The sequence below is a fragment of the Vigna unguiculata genome, chromosome 9 (genome assembly GCF_037176805.1).
Source record: "Vigna unguiculata cultivar grain cowpea cultivar isolate G323 ecotype 2 chromosome 9, ASM3717680v1, whole genome shotgun sequence".
Classification (NCBI taxonomy): domain Eukaryota; kingdom Viridiplantae; phylum Streptophyta; class Magnoliopsida; order Fabales; family Fabaceae; genus Vigna; species Vigna unguiculata.
The window spans coordinates 7,805,347-7,828,790 of NC_140800.1; the positions used below are offsets into that span (position 1 = coordinate 7,805,347).

Consider the following 23,444-nt stretch of genomic DNA (forward strand, 5'->3'; position numbering starts at 1 on the left):
TTAATTAGAATCATAATTTTAATTTCTTGACGTATAACAACATTTATTGTTGAGGAACAAATCTTTATCATTTCAAATTTTCAATTATAAAAATCTCAAATAACATGCGTATTTCAACTTACGAACACCTAAAAAGGTCATCTTAAACCAAAATTTTTAAACTTAATGGGCAGGGAAACAATTGAAGTAAAGAAAAGATCATGTAGTTAAACTAAAAATTTTAGCTTCTTGGTTATTAAATTTGAAAAAGAGTATCATTATTGAGCATATAAACAAAATTCACCACAGTGAAGATGTAAAACTTGTTTAGTAATAATTATGGAAAAGAAAATTTAATTTCAGTTAAAAACAACTCACATTTTTTTTTTTCATTTTCATCACCATTCTCTGCTTTTCATTCTAAGATTTGTTGATTGTATACAATTGTTTTCCTTCTCCAATTGTTCAAGAAATTCTCCACTTACGCAACTCTGTTATGTAGAGTTCCCCTGAACCTAATCACAAAACAAATAAATTGCAACAAAGATAGAAACAAAATTTGAGCTTCACAATCATTCTTCTTCTCTATATCAAACCCAATCTCGTTTGTCTTTTCCAATGTTTGAAAAACAGAAAAAAAAAATACACAAACAAATTATTTAGGGCTAATCATGCAAAATTTTCTTTGATTGATATTTTTTTTTTATATTTAATTTATTGGCTTTACAGTGGAGAATCTTGAAGTCCAAGTTGAGTGAAGTGAGGACTTTGAAGGGCCTGCTGGAGTAGGTCATGATCATTCCACAAATCTCTGTAAGTCTCCAAGTTCACATCAGCATTAATTATGGCTGATATACATAGTTCTTTCCTCCATTCTTCTGTATGTGGGAACCCCACATTGTCCCCATATTTGTCACAGTACTGCAATACAACAAAAAAACTACTCAAATCCATGCTCACCAACATTTAAACTAAAGTGAATAATTTTGAATATGTTTACCTCAAAGTTTGCAATTTCATGAGTACAGTGTTTGGGAATGCCTGCAGCTTCTCTTGAATGGTAAAACTCCTTGATGGATTTCATCATATCCTCCCATGATGGCAACACTTTTTTCCCCGAAAGCAGTTGAGCTATCCATATTGCTTGAGACTCAAAGAAAGGGAATCCTATGATCTGTAACCACACAAACACACACAAAAACATGCACTCTCCTCAAACAAGCAACTCTTACAATGTTACATTAGAAACCACAAATTAAGTTGTGTGTGAGAAAAACATGAGACCTTAAAACCATATTCAAATCACTGATTTTGGGGTACCAGTTTACCTTTCTAGGGATGCCTATAAAAGAAAGGGATGGAGCAAGTGATGGGGGAAAAGTGTGCTCATACAATGGCCCCACTCTGTCATCATCCACAACCACCATTCCTTTGGTGTCAAGAAAGGGAAATGCATAGGAGTACCTACACATAACCAACTTAATTTCAAAACCATCATCAATCATTACAAAACACAACTAATTAAATCAAAACAGGTACATGGAGACATGTTTGGACATTGGCCCACTGTGAAATCTCCAAACCTAAAATCATAATTGTTCAATCATGCTACCTTTTGGAACTTAACTTGCTGAAATCAAACTTATATTAAGATTAGTTTTGCTCTTTCATTAGATGTACACTATTCATTGTATACAGTAGAAGTTACCCTGTGCAGTACAAAATAGAGTCTGCAAGAATGGAAGAACCATCCACAAAGATCACCCGTCCATCTTCTTGAAGGTTCTCTATCTGATAAAAAATACTAGTTAAGATTTTGGATCGAGAATAATGTTATGATAGAATAAAACTTAACAAGAGGTTGAAGTAATAGTACCTGAGGATGAAGATGGAAATTTGCATGTTTGCATATGACTTTAGATAAACCTTCAGAGATGTTAAGAGATCTGGAACTCATGTGGACTTCCTTTGCTACTTCCACAAGCTCTATTGATATGTCTTGTCCACTCAAGGAATTTCCAACCACAACCACAATCTGTTACATGAAAAATTGCCTCTGTTAGTTTAAGACTGATAAAATATGACAGTTCAAAACATTCATCACTTCTAAGCTAATGCACATGTGTGTCTGTTTCAGTTCATGCTCTGATCAAATCATTGAAAAGAAATTAAAGAGATTGCATTAGGCACATACCTCATTATTGAATGGTTCTGGAGTCCTGTATATGTGACTATGCATCTGTTTCCTTTTCCATGTATCCATTCCTGATCATCAGAAACACATAAACAAAGAAAAACTATGCTTGAGCTTAGCATGTACAAAGTATCTAAACATAATCACTGTCCTTAAAGATCTATCTGCGCAGATCTTTCAAGACACAACAGAAAAGTATTCAGAATCTAACAAGATAAACCAAACTACCCAAATAAGATAATAGAAGAAGAAGCACATGATCATAATCTTTGGCATGAAAGAAATGAATGAGTAGATAGAAAATAGATTACTGTGACTTTCACTAACCTTGAATTGAGGGCAATCTTGGTTGAGAGTAATGACCTGTGGCCACAACAACTGCATCAAACACCTCTTCCACCACCTTCTCAGTGTTGATATCCATGCTTCTAACAATCCATTTCAAATCACCACCACAGACACCATAATCCAACATTCCCACATGATCCACCCTGGTGTTGAACCTTATGAGGTCTCTCAAGGAAAAGTAGTGACAGAAGTCCCTTAAGTAGAGAAGAAGCTCTGTGTGGCTAGGGAACCTTCTCATGTCTCTACCCTTCTTGACCAAAAATGGAAAATCAGAGAACCCCATGATCTCACGTGGAGAAGTAAGTCTCAAGGATTCATAGATACTGCTATGCACCTTTAGAAAAGGCTTTCTCCCTAAAGGGTCCTCTTCTTCCACATTAGGCTCATAAAGCCACTGTCCTCCAACATCATGATTCTGCTCCAACACAACCACCTTGTGACCCTCTTTTCTCAACTCTCTGGCTGCCACCAGCCCCGATGGTCCTGCTCCAATCACACACACGTTCTTGGATTGGCTTTGCACTGTCTCAGAAACCATGGTAAAATGAATGAAGTGTGGCAGAAAGGTGAGAGAGAGGTTGAAGGAATGGAATAGAATTGAATATGTGAGGATTCAAAAGCAATGTGGGGAAAAGTGTTGGTGCTAATGGGGGCCTTTTATAGTTGAATATGTTTCACGTACCCAAAGGGATACCATAATTTGAGGGATAGCGATGGTTTGCTGGCTGGGAGACACACGTGATGATGCAAAATCAGTGTTTTCAAATCTCTCTATACTTTTCAACTTTGGACTTCAATAGTACCACATCGACTCTTCTACCTTTACGTTCAATACTTCTCGTTACCTCATATCACCCCAAGAGTATATGTATACCCAACAACTACATATTTAATAAATTATTTATTTTAAATCTTAATTATACTCATCAAATAAAAATATTTAACAATTTTAATGTATTTATTTTATTAGCTCAAATATAAATGGACTCAAACCACTCAATGCAAAAATTGTATTGTGTATTCTCTCCCCTTTGTATATTTTCTAGGAATATGTAGTGCATTAAAAGGGGTTTATGAAAGAGAATTTTGTTAGAATTTCTTATTTTCAAATATCAAAGCAATTGACAAAAGTTGAAGTTATAGTGTTATGTCTTGACTTTTTCTTTTCTTTTCATCTCTCTTTTTCTTTTGGTGTGGACAAGGTTCTCTGGTCTCCACACTGCATGCATGCAATTGGTACACCTTATCATTATTTGTCTAAAATTTTTAAATATTGTGTCAAATTCAAATCTTTCAATGAAAAAAAAAAAATAGTGTTAGAAGTGAGTTTGAAGTCTAACTCAACCTCTCACGCTAAAATGGATCGTCCCCAACAACGGGTGAAACAGAATATTCAAGAAAGTTCGTTAGAATAGAATTTAACTTGTCTATGATATAATGTTAGAAGTTGAATTTAAACCTAATTCAACTCCACAAAAACCAGCTTGTAAGGTGAGGTTTGTACCTCACTCATATATTATAAAATTGCCTTAACTCTGATTGACGTGGGACTTCCAACATTTAATTCTAGTATATTGCAATGTTTCTTCTGACTTAAATATTATAGTTGATATGCAAAGAAGCATGAAAATTTATATACGAGTTTAAGTTCATATCGAATAAAAATAAAGAAGTTAAATAGACAACTTGAAATGTTTTTTTTTATTTAATTAGATATTTATAATTTGTTTTAAAATATATAGTGAAAAAAAAAAATGAAGACATTTAGGGGACAAGAGACTGTGGGCAAGACCTAAACACAGAAAGGGTTTCAACTTTTAAGCCTATGGGCTATGAAATGGAGCCCCACAATCACACTAGGCATGCCTCACCTTGAAGCGAAGGGAACATGAATAATATATAATCATTAAACAGTTACCTCTTCATTTCTTAATTTATGAACATACCACTCTTTTGTTTTATTTGCTTTTAAATTATATATGTAAGTCTCATATACATATAATACAAAGAATAATGAAGGCAAAGTCTCAAATTTTTATGATTTCTTTTTCCTATACTATACATGCAATATGCTTTGAGTAGGTTGTAAGTTATACTTGTTTTTCATCCCTGTTGTCTTTGGGTGAAGTTAAAGTATAGCCGTCCATTTTCATTTTTTTGTTTTATTTTATTTTGTGATTACAAAAAATGATAGGGTTGCTAATAATAATTATCCATACAAATTTTAGTGAGTAATTAATTAGCCCACACGTTTCATGCATGGGAAACTTTCAAGACAAATATCATGATTCAAAAGTCAAGATAATCATTTCTAGCAAATCAGAAAAAAATATCTAATTAATATTTTTATGTGCTCCACTATTTATCTTTCTGGGTTTTTGATTTTGTATGAGTTGCAATGAATAAGAGTTAGGTGTGTATGCATGTCATAATTGCGTGATTACGTAATGGCCCAACATATATAGTCTTAACAACAAATTAATTATTGTTAATTATGTTATGAATTTTTGAAATATGATTTATATCATTTTCATTTTTCTCCTATTTTTTTTAATGCTTTATCATTAGTTAAATAATTTTAGCTGGTGAATTTACTCTTTAATGACCAGAATAGTTTAAACTGACACCCTGTATTTGTTATTTACAATGGAAAAGATACAAGTTTGGCATTCCTTTGCTTTCTTTTCACTATTATATTGTATAACTTGCAAGATTTGTTACCACTTGTAGGTAGTTGAATATTGAAAAGAACAACAAATATCATAAAAAACAATGATAAAAATGTGTATAAAAAATTTAATTAGTTTGTGTAATAATAAAAAATAGTTGTGTGATGAGCAATATTTTTTCTTTATGTACTTTGAATCGGTTTCTTTTTTACTTCATTTATTAAGGAGAGAGAGAAAAAAAGAAAAAGGTTGATGAAGTTTACTAAAATGAACCAACATAGTATCATGGTTTTCTCTTCACTAACAAAATTGTTTTAGAAGCAGGTAATGAGTTTATGTCTCTGTCTCAGATCTTGAAATAATCATCATAGGTTCTGCAATCTTCTAGAGTTTTCAATTAATTACTTAGATATGTTTAACCAAATAATATCAATCAACTTTTAGTCTCTTTGTTATGAATCTAATATAGCAACAACAAGATATAATAAAATTTTATGATATGGTTCATTATTTCATCATAACTTAGCAGGACTTAAATTGAAAAATTGTGTGAATAATTCAAATTCTAAGTTGAGTGTTCTATACAAGGATTAAATTAGATATAGTATTAGATCTTTTATATATTAATACAAACTTGATTTAAGATTCGTCGAATCTAAACCTTCCGATTACATATACCAACTTTTCTTAATATATTCACTCGATAAATCCAATAATTGATGTTGTAAAAACGTTATGTGACTAAAAGATCTGTGTTAAACAGATATTCGATTTAAATTAAAATAGAAAATAATGTTTTACATGGATTTTCATAAAGTGTATTTTATAATTTAGTTTAGAAATTAAACATAATTTTTCTTAATAATTTGAAAAGAAAAAATAATATATTTAACCTAACAATAAATATATAAAAAGAGTGACTTTATGGCATAAATATTATGTTTCTACAAGAATTGAATTTTGAATTACTCTTCTCATTTGAAAGCAACTCTTGTTCATTTCTAATAATTAAATCACGTATTGATATTAAAGAAATAGTGACCTAAGTATACAGGAATGACAACGGATCGAGTTGGATCTAGTTGGATACAAATAGTATCTATTCACAACAACAAAAAATTCACCTATTATTCGCTTATTTATTTATCGGATACTCGTTTAGAAAATACTTGCAGATATTTTAAAATCTGCGAGAACCCGTGAATACATGCGAATATTTAAAAAAAAATATATTTTATAATTTTTTAAAACACAAAATTATAAAAAGTAAATAAATTAAATTAAATTTAAATTTAAATGTAATTTAATATAATTAAATATAAATTAAATATTAAATTAAATTAAACTTAATAAAATATAAATTAAATTTATAAATATATATTAAAATTCTCACTTAAATATAAATAATAAATATCCACAATATCAACTTTACGTCGTAAATTTTGTCGTGAATTTTATCTGCACATATATATGCATACAAGAATTTGTTTTATCATCCTAAATGTATGCATATATGAACTCAAAAGCTTTCTTAGATCGGAAATTTGTGATTTGACAAGGGCAGAAGGGTCATATAATACTGAGGAAAGTTTTGGGTTTTGGTCAAAGAGATTAGGCACCAAATATCATCAAACACATGCATGATTGAAATGGCATTATTTGAGTAACCCTTTTGGAAACAGTTAAAACTGGAAAATAGCTGCCACATGCACAATCAAACAATCTGTAATTGCTGTAAATACACTGCTTTTGAGAATGCTTGGAAGCAACATAAAATACACATTTTTCCTTTACGTTTTGCATAATCCTACCCAAAGGAGATACACTTTTTATCTTTGACTTAAGGGTATACCACCAGTATGAAAAAAGCTATATATACCTCTACTTCAACAGTAGATTATCATGATTTAGAAATATTTCTCTTTAAAAAAAATTTAATTTAGAAAGTATTGAAAGATGAACTTTATCACTAATTCAATTAAAAAAAATTAAATATATTTTTGGTCTTTTAAATTTTAGTGAATTTTAAAATTAGTACATTTCGAAACTTTGAACCAATTTAGTCATTCATCTTTCGAAATACATGAATTTAGTCATTTTAATCAAATTTTGTTAAGTTTATTTGACATTTCAAGCACACTTCATAATAGTATTTGACTTAACATTAAAGCAAAAATGTGTCAAACGGTTAAACAACTCAAATACAATCCTGAAATGCATACGAAACATCAAATAAACCTAACAAAATTTGATTAAAAATACTAAATCTACGTATTTCAAAATATAAAGAACTAAATTAGTTTAAATTTTAAAATATACTAATTCTAAATTTCACTAAAAATTAATGGACCAAAAACATATTTAACCCTTTAAAAATTATTGTGTGTAAAGTGAGATCTTGGTTTACTCGTATAGAGTGATTAAATACATATGTGTAACCTGATTTTGTTAGTATAAATTTTAACAGAAATTATGATATAAGAAGTGAATTTTAAATTTAATTTAACCTAATTTAATTAATATGAACATTTTAATATAAATAAATGATTTTATTTTTCTAATATTTTTAAAAAACTATTTTGACATATGAAAAATTTTCATTAGTACTAATTAACTTACATATATTAAGCTTCTCTAACAATGATATAAAGTGCCCTAATTAGTACTAATTTGCTTACATATATAATAACTTGGTGATAGTGATAGCCACTATATTGTGATTTGGAAACAAATCATTAAAGCTTGTTTATGTATTAAGTTCTAAACTTAGTGGAGACTAATTAAAGTTAAAGTGAGTTAAAAGCCGGTTAATCATCCACTCGTGCGTGATAAAATCGCCCGAATCATCATTCCTCTGTGTTATTAAAACACCTAAGTTCTTTATAACACATATTTTGTGACCATTCTCAATAAAAATTCTAACTATTTTACTTAAAACATTTTGTGCTATTTTCTTTTTAAAGTTATAACTACGTAAACTTTTAACTTATTTATTTTGAAATTTATTAGATATATTAATCCGAAAATATTCTTTTCACTGTAACTTTTCTCTTCTAAAGCATTGTAAATTTCATTCTTAACCTAAACAAATTAAGTTTTTGGTCATATATTTATTTTTAATTTCATTTAATATTTTTCAGTAAATACTTTCTATGCATCTGAAAATATACATTATTAATCAGCCAAGCCGCAATTAATCTAAAAGTGCAAAATGATAAAAGAAGAGTAATTTGAAATTCAAAAGTTTGCAGAGATAAATATAAAATCAAAGTAATTTGAGATAATGAATTTAAAATAATTTGTTTTATTTAACACTCAACAAGATTTAATAGGGAGACAAAACAAAAAAGGCTTAAATACACATTTGGTCCTTATTTTTGTTAAAATTATTCAATTTGGTCCCTATTTTGGTTGTTTGTTCAATTTAGTCCTCGTTTTGGTAAAATCGCATTCAATTGAGTCCTTTTGGCAGACGGAGTTAAAATTTTTAGCGACACAGTGATATGGTGTAACTGTTTGGACTACATGTCAGTTTTTTGAATGCGTGATAGCACACGTTGGCACAGTGTAACGTTAAAAAAAATTGGGTAAAAAAGTAAAATAAATTAAAAAGTTAAAAGAATTAAAAATTTAGAAATGGTTAAGTGAAAAACAAGCAAAACGTCGAGCACCCAAGTCTTAGGCAATCAAATGTGGTTTTAGAAGTGATAACGAAAGGAGAACAATGAATTGAGTGGTGAAGGAAAGGAGAGCGAGATCGCCTAGGGTTTCTTAGGAAGGGGAAGAAAATTAGGGTTCGCATCAGTTAGGGTTCACATCAGTTAGGGTTCGCATCGGGTTCGCATTCAAGTTTGGAGAGTGATTGCGGTTGAAGGTTGGACATTGTCGTTGGAGATTGCGATTAGAGGTTCGCATTCAAGTTTGGAGCGTCAACCAAGTGCAGGTTAGTATTCTTGACTCCTCTTTGAGTTGTATTTTTCGTTTGTGGTGGGTTTGCGTTGGGTTTGCGGTGGGTTTTATATCTTTGTGTTTGCGTGTTTAAAACAATGAACTTTTTTGGTTGATTTCTGTATTGCCTCATCATTTGTGGTTGATTTGCGGTGGATTTTACAGCTTTATGGTTTACTTTGTATTGTATTGTCGCTTTTGATAGTGGGTAGGGTAATATTATATCAGTTCAGTGGTCCCCTTGTGTTCCCCGTTGTTTATTCATTTTTCAACTATGGTCCCCTGTTTAATTGATAGCATATAATTTTATTTTGTATTTAGATGTGTGACGAGAGGTTCAAGGTTGTGGTCCACCATGGTGGACATTTTATTCAGAATGGTGGGCTATTATATATGGGTGGATTTATTGATGATTGGTCATGTGACCCAGACACATGGGGGTATTTTGAGGTGTTAGACACACTTAAGTCTATGGATTACTTAGAAATTAAAGAATTATGGTATGCTGTAGATAGACGGTTGCAGTTGTTGTATGATGATAATGGGTCAATTAATATGGTAAATGTTGCTAAGCGTACTGGAGAAGTCCACTTGTTTGTGGTTCATATTGTGTTAGAAGCAGTAGTTGTAGATGATGATGTAGATAATAATTTGGAATATGCCATTGTTGAAGTTAATGCTGAGTTGGGACATGGTGGAGGTTTGAGTGAGGATGTAGTTGGAGATGGAGCTAAAGCTGATTTGGGAGGTGCAGCAGGAGAGGATGAAGGTGGAGATGGAGGTGAGGCTGACTTGAGTGGTGCAGCAGGAGAGGATGAAGCTGGAAATGGAGATGAGGCTGACTTGGGTGATGCAGCAGGAGAGGATGAAGGTGGAAATGGACGTGAGGCTGACTTGGGTGGTGCAGCAGGAGAAGCTGAAGCTGGAAATGGAGGTAAGGTTGAGGTGGGTGGTGTAGCAAGAGAGGATGAAGGTGGAAATGGAGGTGAGGCTGACTTGGGTGGTGCAGCAGGTTTGGATGAGGTGGATATTGAGGCAGAGGTTCACAATTGGGATGAATCTGATACTGAAGATGAGGAATTTGTTAATATTCCTGTGAATATAATGGGGGACAACAATACTTCTGATAATGATGTGGGTTCTGTTGCAGTTGAAGTGGGCATAAGTGAAGAAGAGAATGAAAGTGACAGTGAACACAGGGGAAAGGTGCGAAAAGACATAGATAAAGGTCTTTCTGATGATCAGTGGATGTCAGATGAATTATTGAGTGGTGCAGAATCTGATTGTGAATCAGAGGATAACAGTGGAGATGTTTTTGGGATGTTTGTGATGCCAAAATCCATGGCAGACCACAAGTGGGAAGTGGGAACATATTTCCTTGACAAGAAATACTTCAGAGATGCTGTTAGGACATATGCAATTCATAGTGGAAGAAATATAAGATTTGTTAAGAATGATAAGTGTAGAATTAGGGTGAGATGTGTGGGGGCCCAAGGAAACTGCCCCTGGTTAGCTTATTGTGCTTTGTTGACTTCCCATCATAACTGGCAATTAAGGAAAGTTGTTGATGTTCACACTTGCAGTAGGGAATTTACCATTGATATAATCAATTCTAAGTGGTTGAGTGGGACTTTGGAGACAGACCTGAGAGAAAATCCAAGTATAAAAATCAATGAAATACGTAACAAGGCTGTCAAAAAATGGAATACTAGAGAGTGTCTTGGTCTATGGCTCGTAGGGCAAGAGCCATGGCAGCAGACCAAGTCCAAGGTTCATTTCAAGAACAGTTTAGGAGAATTTATGACTATGCAAATGAGTTGCTGAAATCCAATCCTGGGTCTACAATCAAACTGAAAGTGGAAGACGTGGAGGGACATGCCACATTCAAGAGATTCTACACTTGTTTAAAAGCGTGTAAAGATAGTTTTGTGTCGTGTAGACCAATAATTGGGTTGGATGACTGTTTTTTGAAAGGACAATATGAGGGTGAATTATTAACGGCTGTTGGTCGAGATGGTAATGACCAGATGCTGCCACTATGCTATGCGCTTGTTGAAGTAGAAAATAAAGAAACATGGACTTGGTTTATGGAGTTATTGATTGAAGACTTAGGTGGGCCAGAAGTATGTCAGTCCATCACTTTCATGTCAGACCAACAAAAGGTAAATTCCATTACTTAATTAATTAAAATTTTGAAGTGTTTGAATTGCTGACTTATTCATTTCACATTATGTTTTTTGACAAGGACTTATGCCTGCTATACAGGAGCTGTTACCTGGAGCAGAACAAAGATTCTGCATGCGTCATTTGTACGCCAATTTTAGGAAAAAATTTGGTGGGAAGAAATTGAAGAATTTAATGTGGCAGGCTGCTGTGAGTACATATCCCCAAGCTTGGGAAAGAGAAATGAGAAATATCAAAGAAGCCAATCTTGAGGCTTACAAATACCTCATAGCCATTCCACCAAGGTTTGTGTTTATCATCCATATTCACAATATTGTTACACATTATGGTGTTGCTAACCTTTGTGTGACACTTTCATTTTCAGATTTTGGTCCAGATCTAGGTTCACAAGTCAAGCCATCTGTGACACTCTAATAAACAACATGAGTGAAGCCTTCAACAGTGTCATAATTGATGCAAGGACTAAACCAATTGTATCAATGCTAGAGGACATCAGAATTTATTTGATGAAGAGGTAGGCCAAAAACCGGAAGAAGGTGAAAGATTTTAAAGGTTCAATCTGCCCAAGGATTACAACTAGGCTGCGAGAAGAATCAGCCTTAACAAAGAGCTGGATTCCAAGGTATTTAAATAAGCATTTTGACACAATTAATATTTATCATTTATTGAATTTGCTAACCTGTTATGCTTTGATAGTTGGTCAGGAGAAAAGATTTTTGAAGTCAAGCACATTTCACTTATTGAAGAGAAGTACAAAGTCAACATTGACACACACCAATGCATGTGCAGGAAATGGATGCTCAGTGGTATTTCTTGTTGCCATGCACTTGCTGCAATAAGGTTTTTAAATTTAAATGCAGAGGAGTTCATACCACACTGGTTCAGAATTTTCACTTATGAAGAAACATACCACTCCATAATCTATCCAGTGAATGGGCAGTTGTTGTGGGAGAGGACTTCCTACAATGATGTCCAACCCCCCCTCAAAAGGAGATTACCTGGAAGGCCAAAGAAAAAGAGAAGATTGGAACAGTGGGAATTAAAGAAAAATGATACTGAGTTAAGGAAAGGTGGCCATCAAAAGAGATGTAGGGTATGTCATGAAGTGGGACATAACAAAAGTAATTGTCCACAACTCCCTCAGCAACTGCAGCCTACAGAGCAACCACCACCACCATCAAGTCAACAGTCCACACAAGCAACACAACCTACACAACAACCACCACCATCAAGTCAGCAGACCACACAACCAACACAACCTTCACAGCAGGCACATAAAGTCTCACAACAGACTGGGCAACCAAGCTGCAGGCAGAAATTGCAGATTCGAAGACCACCAACTTGAACATCATTTTTTGTGCTTTAATTAGGCCTACTTAGGAGACAACTTTTGATGTATTTAGGCCTGTTTTGGTAGTAATTTTGTAGTAATTGGTACTATGTTTGTTAACTTTTTTGTCCAGCACACTTTTGTTGAACATCTGAATTCCATGACTTCAGCACATTTTGATTGCACTTGAATGAATATTGGTCTCCAAGATTGGAGTTGTGATTGGAATTTGGACTTGTGTGATTGGCAGGTTGTGTATGTTCAATATGGACTCAATTATATGTTGGTTTATTTTCCACTTCTATTTGGCAGGTTGTGGTATAAAACAGGGACTCTATCCAACAGTTTAAACTTAAAACAGAGACCAAATTAAACATTTTAAACTTAAAATAGGGACCAAATTGCACATTTTAAACTAAAGTATGAACTTAAAATAGGAACTTAAATTGCACATTACTCGACCCTGCTTCATTACAAACAAACACAACATTCATAAGTTACAGCCCTGCTTTTTTACATTCATAACTTCAACACCAACAAAACATCATCAACACCAACAAATCATCATCCTCAACTATAGACATTGAATCTTAAACATTATTGGCAACATGACAACAAAGATTACAACAACAACAATAACTAATCGTAACAAAAATTGATTCGTTTTCTTCATAGCCCTCACAGAAATCTCCAGTTCAGAAATCTTCATCCTTTGCTGGGCTATAATACCATCTCTTTCATCACAAAATTCTTCATCACACCACTTGAAGTAGTTACACCACACATTATCACTGCAAGCAGCACTCTTGAACTTAGAACAACCCCAAAATTGTCTGCCATTATTCTTCAAAGTTCTTGCCACTCGAAGCACTGCAACTTCTCCACATTTGCAAATGGGGATTAAACCCATACCCTTGGAACCACGAATATGAGACCCACCGTAACTTTGTTGCTCCCAACTGTTACAGCAAGAGGAGGAAGACGAGTGGTGACGAGACATACCTCTCAAACGCCAATTTCGAATAATTTTGACAAAAGTAGGGACCAAATTGAATAATTTTGACAAAAGTAAGGACCAAATGTGTATTTAAGCCTTGAATTAATTAATTGAATCATATAATTGTTTAGAATTAGATTTAAATCTTTGAAGAAATACTATAATCAAGAGGAATGGTATGAATCTTAAATCTATAAATTAAACTTTTATCTTCTTATATCTTATTTTTCATTTATAATCTCTACATCCTAAAATTAAAATTTAAAAAGAAAAATATTAAAGATTAAATATAATATATATGTCTTTAAGAATCAAACTAAATTGTGTTTTATATTGTAAATATTTAAAAAAAAAAAAAACTTAGTTCCTTTGATTTCAAAAGGTATTGAAAATCAACAAGCACCAATTCTCCAATCGTTATTGTTATTTAAGTCTTTCTAATTATTGCTTTTTAACTTCTATTTTCAAATTCTAAAATTATCTAAATTGTGTATTCTCTGATTAAATAGTTATATATATATATATATATATATATATATATATATATATATATATATATATATATATATATATAAAACACGCTTAATATACTTAATAAGTAAACCCTCTTCATTTATTGTTTGCGATAATTTGTTACACTTGTCAAATAAATTAGAGGTTCATGTAGTCTTAAAATGTATAATTTGTTGTGTGTTCTTCAAAAATGAGAATTTCATGATGATTATATGATATAAAAACACATGAAAATGGAATGATATATATATATATATATATATATATATATATATATATCACTTTAAAATTACAATTAAATTATTACTCCACCCTTATATATTATCATAAAACTATAATTATCTTATATGAAATATATTATATATATATATAGGAGTGAAAACAAAAATCAGATTAACAATATATTTGCAACTTTATAACTTTTTTATATATTTATTTATTATTGGATCTGGGGTCAAAACTGTCAATACCATCTCTGTTTCACATGGAAAATTCTTTCGTTCTATCCTATTTAACTATTGGAGTGAATTTGATTAAATTTTTAATTAAGAAACACCTTTCTAGCTCTTCTAAAAAATGCCGGCACCATGGCTTCTCTGGAGTTTTCTTTGTTTTTCTATTTTAGTTACTAAAGACATCAAACCATTATCCAAATAAACACTTCCTCATCTCAATGTTGGACAGCTTGCACTCATTATTTTTAATGTGTGGAAATTAACTTATCTTCTAACAAAGTTCTACCCCAATTTTTGTATCTTTTTCCTCAACTTTCTCTCTTGGAACTAATGTGCTACACTGGAATATATATGCATCATGCTAATTTGTCACTACCATTCAACTATATATTAAACTAATAAAATCATATGATAGCAAAATTATTTATTAGTATAAAATATCATATTAATCGTATGATTTTATAATGTCTTTTATCAATCTAGTGTAATTCTTATTAAAAAAATCTATTTCAATAAACAGAAGACTAATTCTCAATAATAGTGATTTGTTATTGAAAAATGTCTTTTAGGTATCTTCAAAGGGTACATGAGCATGTTATAAAATTAGTAATCATAAATTAATTATTAGTATGTTCTTAATATAAATTTATTTATCTATGTGATTCTACCATATTTTAGATAATCATCAGATAATGTTTTTTTTTTCATCAAAAAACCTTATAATCGAAACAATTGGTACAGATTCGATTGAAACTTAAAACTTAATTTTAGTGGGTGTGACTTATACCTTGAACATAGAAACCTGCCTAAGGCCAAATTCTATTTATTAAGAAGAATAAGTGGGGAAAGAAAACAAGGGAAACATCATTGGATTTAACAAAATTCGGCTCAGAATTAGTAAATTACTTTGCTCCTGCACTGATTTAAGCTCCGACGAAACATATCTGCTTTATAACTTTCATCATTGTAATAAACTACAACACCTTTATAATGCACCAGAAGACAAAAGCATCACAGCAATTTTGTTTGCTGCAAGCAGTTAAAGAACTCTTGAAACAGCAAAATAGGTACAAAGTTTAAAGTTGCTTAGGACTATACATATTTTGATCCTTTACACAAATTGAATTGAGGGTGACAAGGAAGGATCAAAGTGCCCAACTGGCTTAACTAGGAGCCATTTAACACTCCTCTAATGGATAACATCTTCATATTCTTGTCAGCATCCAATATCCAATTTTGGAAAATTTAGCTTTATAAATTGACCCTTAGGCATTTACAATGTTTTTACATAGACAATTCCAAAAGGACATTGGAAGAGAAAAAAAAAAAAACACAACACTCTTAATACTCAAATAAATGTACTGTGTCTGTGAACAAGTTATTGGTAGCATATTTCAGTTGCATTACTTAACCAGCTCAGCTTGTACCTGGCTTATGTTTCGGTGGCATGGTTGAGTTCAGGTATAGGTGCAACCATAAGAAATGGACCTAATATTTAAGAACAAGAAGTTAATATAAAATAAAATATGAGACAACCCCACTTGATTATGACCCACCGATCCAAATTTTTGGTTTACAAAATTGGCCTTGAAATATGCGTTACTCAATTCCAGTGGAGAATCAGGAAAACAGTGGCATTTGACAGACTTGTGTCGGAAGAGGAAGGTTTATCCTACCCTTTCTAACACTTGGTTTTGTTAATGTATGAAAAATTATCTTTTGACAAACAAAATTTTGATAAACTTAACAAAGTTTATAAAAATAGAATCAAAGTTGATTAATTTTTTATTTTTTAATTAAAATAAAATAATAAAATAATATTTTTTTACCTAAATAGGAAGTTTATCAAAAACTTTGTTAATATATCATTGTTTAATGTATTATGCATGTTGAATGAGATTAGATAGAGGACCCACATGAAAAATCTGTTGTAAATCCGACAAATAAGAAAACATCAGAGTAATAGAAAGTCCAGAAGAATAACGGTCAGAGAGAAGAACCTTTTTCACTTCTTTCACTTGAAGTGTTTTGTAGCATCAGTACATATATAGAGAAAGAAAAAGAAGCATTTCCTTAATGGCAAGACAAAGGAAGGAATAGTTGGGGAATGCAATGCAGTTAGTTTCAGCAGGTTCCTCAACCAAATGGATGCTGACGTGGAGGAATCCGAGACCGTTGGATGAAGGGGTGGCGTAAGATCCTCAGTTGAGTACACGTGCTGTCCCTCTCCCTTTACCACACTTTCTCTTTTTTTTTTTTTGTTTTTTCTTTTTTAATGTTTGCTTCCATGCATGGATTTCTCCTCCTAATATAGTGAAGTGTAGAGAGAGAATTGGAGAAACAAACGCTCACTCACTCACTCACTCTTGTTTGTTGTTTTCTCCCTTGGCTTCCTCATCCATCATCGCTATCATTAGCAACAAAGGTAACACGCGCAACTCCTCTCCATCTCTTCAAAGTTTGATTTTTTCTTCAAAATTCAACTTCCCAAAGGACACCATGAGCTACTACTGCTGGTGCTAGTATTCTCAAGAAGCTTTCTACTTTATATACTTTACCATACTACACCACCTTCTCTTGTCCCTTTTCTTTTCCTCTTTTTCTCACTTAGATCTTCTTTCGCGTCAAACCAGACATGGGCTTCTTCTTCTTCTTCTTCTTCTTCTTCTCTCCCACCGCTTCCAAGATACTATGCTGATCTGGGGTTTTGCTATTTCTCGCTCTCATCCTCTCATGATCAAGAACTGAGTTGCTTTGCCTTTGTTTGCTGATCCCCGCGCGTGTGTGTGTGTGTGTTCGGTTTCTTGAAAATCCAATGGAAGAAGATCAAGAAGTGAAGCACTTGTGCAAGTTCTGCAGCAAGAGCTTCCCTTGTGGGAGATCCTTAGGGGGTCACATGAGGTCACATGTCACCAATGTTTCATCCGAGACAGAGAAGCTTTCGTCTTTCAATGGTGGAGATAGAGATAGAGATAGAGATAGAGACACGGGAACAATGGGTTCTGAAGGGGGAACTAGCAATGGAGGCTACGGTCTGAGAGAGAACCCGAAGAAGACTTGGAGGTTCACGAATTCCGTCGATGACACTTTGTTGGTGTTGGACAAGCTCTGCAAGGAGTGTGGCAAAGGCTTTCACTCTTGGAAAGCTCTGTTTGGTCACATGAAGTGCCACTCCGAGAGAGTATCCCAGAACAACAGCAGCTTAATGGAGGATCAAGATTCGTGGACGGAAAACACCAATGCTAGCCAAAAAATGGTGTCGGATGATAGCCATTCCGACAATGAAGCCACTGCTCCAAACCGTAGGAGAAGATCCAAGAGGAGAAGGACAAGGTACGTGGCTCCATCAACTTCTTCTGTGTCCTTTGTTTCTGAGGCAGAGCAGGAGCAGGAGCAGGAAGAGGTAGCCATGAGTTTGGTGATGCTTAGCAGGGATATTAGTCCTTGGTGTGGTTTCAATTCTGTGAACTCATTGCACTTTGAATCTCCTTCTTTGGTTCCAACCAATTTAGATTCTAAGGCTGAAGGCAAAAGGGTTGTCTCCAATGGTGAAAATAAGGTTTCCAAACCAAAGGATATTAAGTGGGAGTTTGGGAATTCGGATGCTTCAAATCTCAACTACAAAGGGAAAATAAGCTCAGAACTTTTGGGTACTGAGAGTGCTAATTCTACATTTGAGGACAATGGAATAGATGATAATAGAAATAACAAGTACACTTCAATCAAGGCAAAGTATATGGATTCTGAATTGAAGACAGGTTCTTCAAAGAGTTGGGTGAAGAACAAGTCCCCAGAAGGTGAATTGAGCAAAAGCTCCAACAAGAGAGGAAAATTTGAGTGTGCTACTTGCAAGAAAATCTTCCACTCATACCAAGCTCTTGGAGGTCACAGAGCTAGTCACAAGAAGATCAAGGGATGCTTTGCTTCAAGAAATGAGAGCATTGAAAACAGCACTGAGTTGGAACCAGACCTTTCACCTGACCCAACAACAGAAAGTAAGCTTCTGAAGAATGAATATGTGGAAGAACATGAAATGGTTACTGTTACTACTACTACTATTACTGGTCATGAGTGCCCAATTTGCCTCAAGGTTTTTTCATCTGGACAAGCCTTGGGTGGCCACAAGAGATCTCATCACTTGCCTAATGGGTCTGATATTGCTACTAGAAACTGTCAAAGTCAAAGAGTTGTACTTGAGGGAGAAGACCCAGAAATTAGGGATTTTTTTGATCTTAATCTTCCTGCTTCTAATGAGGAAGAAGGTAACAGCCATGGCCATGCTGAGGCTTACAAACCTTGGTGGGTAGTAGGAGGCAGCAGCAGCCACAAGCAAGAGGCACTGATAGGCCTCATTTCTAACTAAACTAAACCTATCACAGTTCATTCCAGCACAGGTTTCAAATCTCAGTTGAACTTCAGAGTGAAGATTCCAAAACTGTATAGAAAAAAAGCTTATGCACTTATTTCATTAATTCTTTACAGGATTCATATCTTCTTTGAGGTATTTCTGTTATTCTTCGTGTACTTGATAAGGAACTTTTCATCCTTTTCTCTTTTCATTTTCCATATCTTTTTGGTGGGGTGATATTTGTTGGTTACTTTGTTCATACTTCAAGGAATAAGTTCCTTGCTGCAAATTTTAGGTTCATGATTTTGGCCATCCTTCAAAGTTGAAAGAGGAATTTGTAACAGACACAGTCTAATATAAATTGTTGTGTGAAATTTTCCAAAAGGGACATTTTGGTGGCAATCATCTTTCTTTGCATGAAAGAGAAATGAATGAGGTGTTGAAAATTTGGGATAGATACTGAACATGATAACACATGACATGAAGAGATAAAAAGGCAAAGTTTTTATTACAAACATAAAGAAGGCATGTGAAGTGAAGGTGGTTGTTTAGTCACCTACCATAAAACCTGACCACCCATCTATCTCTCCAGTTTCCATCTCTCACTGGCCACACAAGTTGTGTGTTATTAAATCTTCTTCTCACTGTTTAATCTTTACATACATAATAATAATAATAATAATAATTGAAAAGGGTGGTGGGGTTGGACCAAACTATGCAGTTTTCTTCTGATCATAACAGCATATATAATAAGTTGTGGTAGCTTAGGAAGTAGAATGGTGCTAAGTGATAAAAGAGAGCTTTTTGAGTTTTACAAGTTGTTTTTGTTGGTAACTTAGAATTGAATTTTGTTGTATTGATGATACTAGGATAGATGGAGTTGAGTGTAGATGGAAAAGGAAAAGAAAACAAAAAGTGAGATGGTAGTTTAATGATTGAAGAAAGGGTGAGGTGCAAGAATTGGGACCATTGGGGTTGGATATGTGAGGGCCAACTACATGGTGCAGCTTACATACCGGCACTTGTTATGGGGTCACCCTTTTAACACTATTTTCATCATTCAAATCATTCATTTTTGTATTTATAAAGAAATACATGGATCATAACATCAAATATTCAGTCTAAAATGTGGATAAAAATAGGTTTTTTTTTCTTAATTAAACTTATCTTCAAATTTCTATCTTTCTATAGTGACTACTTATATGTTTAGCATATAACTTGGTAAGTGTTTTGGCTACTAGAATAAGATTATCCAAGTTAATACTTAAAAAATAGTTAAGGAGCATATATTTCAATACAAAGTTTTTGTTGCAAATTCATGTATATAATTTGTTTATATTTATATTAATGGTTAAATATATTTGTTTATCTTTATAAAAAATTATGTGTAGTCTCTAAATTAAATTTATTTTTGTGCTTTATGAAAGTTATATAAAATATTTTTCTAATAAATAACATGTGGAACTATTATTTTAGTTCATTGTGAAATTCTGTTTATTATATGAAAATATTTCACACATAATTTATTGGTAATAATAATTTTTTCTATAATATTTTAAGAACGAAAAGTAAATTTAATCCATAATATTAAAAAAAATATGAGAGGATGGAAAACGAAATATTAAACGATTCCAAATATGCATTTATTTAGTAATTTAGTTATTAGAATTTGGGGCAACTTCTCTGGCAGTCAAACTTTTATTTTACGTTTTGTGACTTGTGTCTTTACCTATCAACAATAATGAAATTTATTTGATGAAAAGAATGTACTTGATATCTACTCTTATTTATTTGAGGTATAGAAAATATTGAAATATTTTACTTTTTTTTAATATATAAACTTTAATTATATCAGTTTTATTTTATTTATCAATGATAAAAATAATTGAAATTACGTTATATTTATAATTATAATTATATATTTGTTGAGGAAAAATTAACATTAATTTTTTTTATATGTTTTATTTGTGTATTACATACATTACTATATTAAGATTTAATTTTTTTATCATACTTAATACCAAATATGTCTCTATTTATTGTATTAGATAAATTATTTATCCTATTTATCCTGGGCTAAATCATAAAGTATATTGACTAAGCCAAATGTTAAAAAGAATAAATTAAAGAAAAAAAAATAAAAGAATTGTAAGTGATTATCTTTTGTCTCTGATAGTGGGATTATTTAAAAATAAACAGTATACTTCTATGTTTAGAGTGATGCACAAATGTTTCGTAAAATGTCTTCGTACATGATAAAATAATATTTTAATTAATTTATAAACATGTATATTATTTATATAGTAGTAGAAGAAAAAGATTTTTAGCTACAAATTAGTAAAACCATATCTTCCAGTGAAATTAGTAAATATAATTAATGTTTCTTAAAAAATAAATATTAATTAAATAAATAAGTGGTTAGCATTTAAACGTGATATATAATATGTTATTTTTAGTATTTTTAAATTTTGTAATAATATAAACGTGATATATAATCTTGTATATACAATTAAAAGTAAATATTTTTATGTATAATATTATATTATTGCATTTAATGAGCAGCAAATCTATAATTTATATTTATGTTTGAGTTTCAAAAATTCTTTTATAAATTTTAATGATCATAATGTTATTTTCTTATTACTAAAATTTATATAGTAATGAAAATATTAGTATATATGACAATTGAATTAAAATATTGTTACATTTTTAATATAGTATAATAAATTTAAGTTATTTCATTTTAATATTCCTTATTTAGAGGGTATTTTATAATATGCTCTAATCCAAATAAATATATTTGAATGAATTCACAACTTAATATTAAAGAAATAAAAAAAAAACAATATATATGCACTATTGACGGTTTCATGTTACACACAGATGAATTAATTTATATTCCTATTCCTATTCCTATTTTTAGTTATATATATATATATATATATATATATATAATTACTATTTTTATTTTTAGTTATATATATATATATATATATATATATAAAATTAGAAATAGAAATAGTAATAGGTATATATATATATATATATATATAATTAGAAATAAAAATAGTAATAGGTATATATATATATATATATATATATATATATATATATGAATTTAATGGATTATTTTTTACGTTTTGGTTGTTTTAACTTTACTAAATCTGTTATACGTGGTTTGAGTTTTTCATAGTAAAAGGAGCTTAGCTAATATTTTACTGGTAATTTTGACTATTTTTAAAAATATAAACACTTATTATTTTTTGTTCTACCGAGGATTCCGAACTGAATTTAATAGCAGTTTTGAATTCTCCTAGTTTTTTACGGTTTTTAATACGAAAATATTATTTTAATACAATACTTTAATTCACTTTTAACACAGTACACATGTCACTTTTAATTGAATAAAAAACTGTTATTGTGATAGTATTTTCCAAATGACAGTAATTTACTATTTTATTTCAATGATGACCATAACAATTTTTCAAAACATTACAATCATCCTTTAATGACATCAAAATATTTGCACCATTGTATTTACATATTCAGCTATGTATGTGGCAGAGAAGTCTTTCAAGCAATGTCTAATGATTAATTCAAAATTGTTAACAAATAAATGTACAAAATTTACCGCATATAAAGAATTGAAAGCAATCCTCTTAACATGTCCAAATAGATGTCGTTCAAAATACATCATCGTACTTGCATCAAAAAGGACAGCCTGCATATACAATTAATGGTTACTTCAAAGCCACATCAACACAAGCTACAAAAGACGGTTTAAGCGTAACTAAAATTACCAAGTTTCCAACCTTCTTCCCTGGACCAAAACCATAACATTCAGAGGTTCCCAATATCTGACCATTTATATGAGAAACAACCCTACCAATTACAAAAATAACTTACTATTAAAAAAAAAATATTTAAGAAAAAAATGACCAACTTAATTAAAGGTACCTGTATGGAACACCAAAATAAGTAACACTTGTGTACAACTTCATTAGGTCCACTTTCATTGCAGCAGAAGGTGGTTGGTATGAAACGCATGGAATGACAAGTGCAAGCACAAACATGTTGTTACTGGTACCAAAATCTGCTGTAGAATTCAAGTCAATACCTTTCGCCACATCTTCTTCTTTAACTGACACACCACCTGGTAAATCAACTTTTTGAAAACCTTTTTCATTAGGCTCATAAGCACCTTGTCCATCTTCATGTACACCACATTCTGCGTCAGCATCTTCACCATCATCATCCTTCGCAACATTACATGTGGACATAATCTTTTCATGCATGAATGAAATGCACTTCTTCATCTTGCGTATGCTTTTTCCATGCCTTTCAACCTTTTTAACAAATTTTTCTTACAAACTGACTTCTCATCTTCATCTTCATGTTTAGCGTCATTATCCTCACCAAAAGTCAAAGGTGCACGAATTAATTCATTACCATAATCCTTTGCTGTCAAACTCCAATCCC

General features: G+C 31.9%; 2 protein-coding genes and 1 pseudogene across 2 annotated transcripts; 2 read left to right on the top strand and 1 right to left on the bottom strand.

The window, feature by feature from the left end:
- Positions 1-537: 537 nt before the first annotated feature.
- LOC114162432 (Flavin-binding monooxygenase family protein) lies at positions 538-3,161 on the bottom strand. Its single transcript, XM_028046319.2, has 7 exons — positions 2,501-3,161; positions 2,174-2,244; positions 1,856-2,014; positions 1,688-1,770; positions 1,308-1,443; positions 980-1,153; positions 538-900 (listed from the first exon to the last, which is right to left on the bottom strand). The coding sequence occupies exons 1-7, from the start codon at positions 3,057-3,059 to the stop codon at positions 703-705; spliced, it is 1,380 nt and encodes a 459-aa protein (XP_027902120.1). The 5' UTR covers positions 3,060-3,161; the 3' UTR covers positions 538-702.
- Positions 3,162-10,467: 7,306 nt separating this feature from the next.
- On the top strand, positions 10,468-12,667 carry LOC146883489 (uncharacterized; annotated as a pseudogene).
- A 4,128-nt stretch (positions 12,668-16,795) lies between these two features.
- LOC114162731 (uncharacterized) lies at positions 16,796-19,183 on the top strand. Its single transcript, XM_085666316.1, has one exon. The coding sequence runs from the start codon at positions 17,433-17,435 to the stop codon at positions 18,978-18,980; it is 1,548 nt and encodes a 515-aa protein (XP_085522442.1). The 5' UTR covers positions 16,796-17,432; the 3' UTR covers positions 18,981-19,183.
- The last annotated feature ends 4,261 nt before the right edge of the window (positions 19,184-23,444 follow it).

Excerpts from the sequence above, each read along its gene's own strand:
- LOC114162731 (XM_085666316.1), top strand. The coding sequence starts at position 17,433 with ATGGAAGAAGATCAAGAAGTGAAGCACTTGTGCAAGTTCTGCAGCAAG.
- LOC114162432 (XM_028046319.2), bottom strand. The coding sequence starts at position 3,059 with ATGGTTTCTGAGACAGTGCAAAGCCAATCCAAGAACGTGTGTGTGATT. Across the intron at positions 2,245-2,500 it reads AAGATTGCCCTCAATTCAAG|GAATGGATACATGGAAAAGG; the intron begins GTTAGTGAAAGT and ends TCTGATGATCAG. Across the intron at positions 2,015-2,173 it reads CAGAACCATTCAATAATGAG|ATTGTGGTTGTGGTTGGAAA; the intron begins GTATGTGCCTAA and ends TTCATGTAACAG.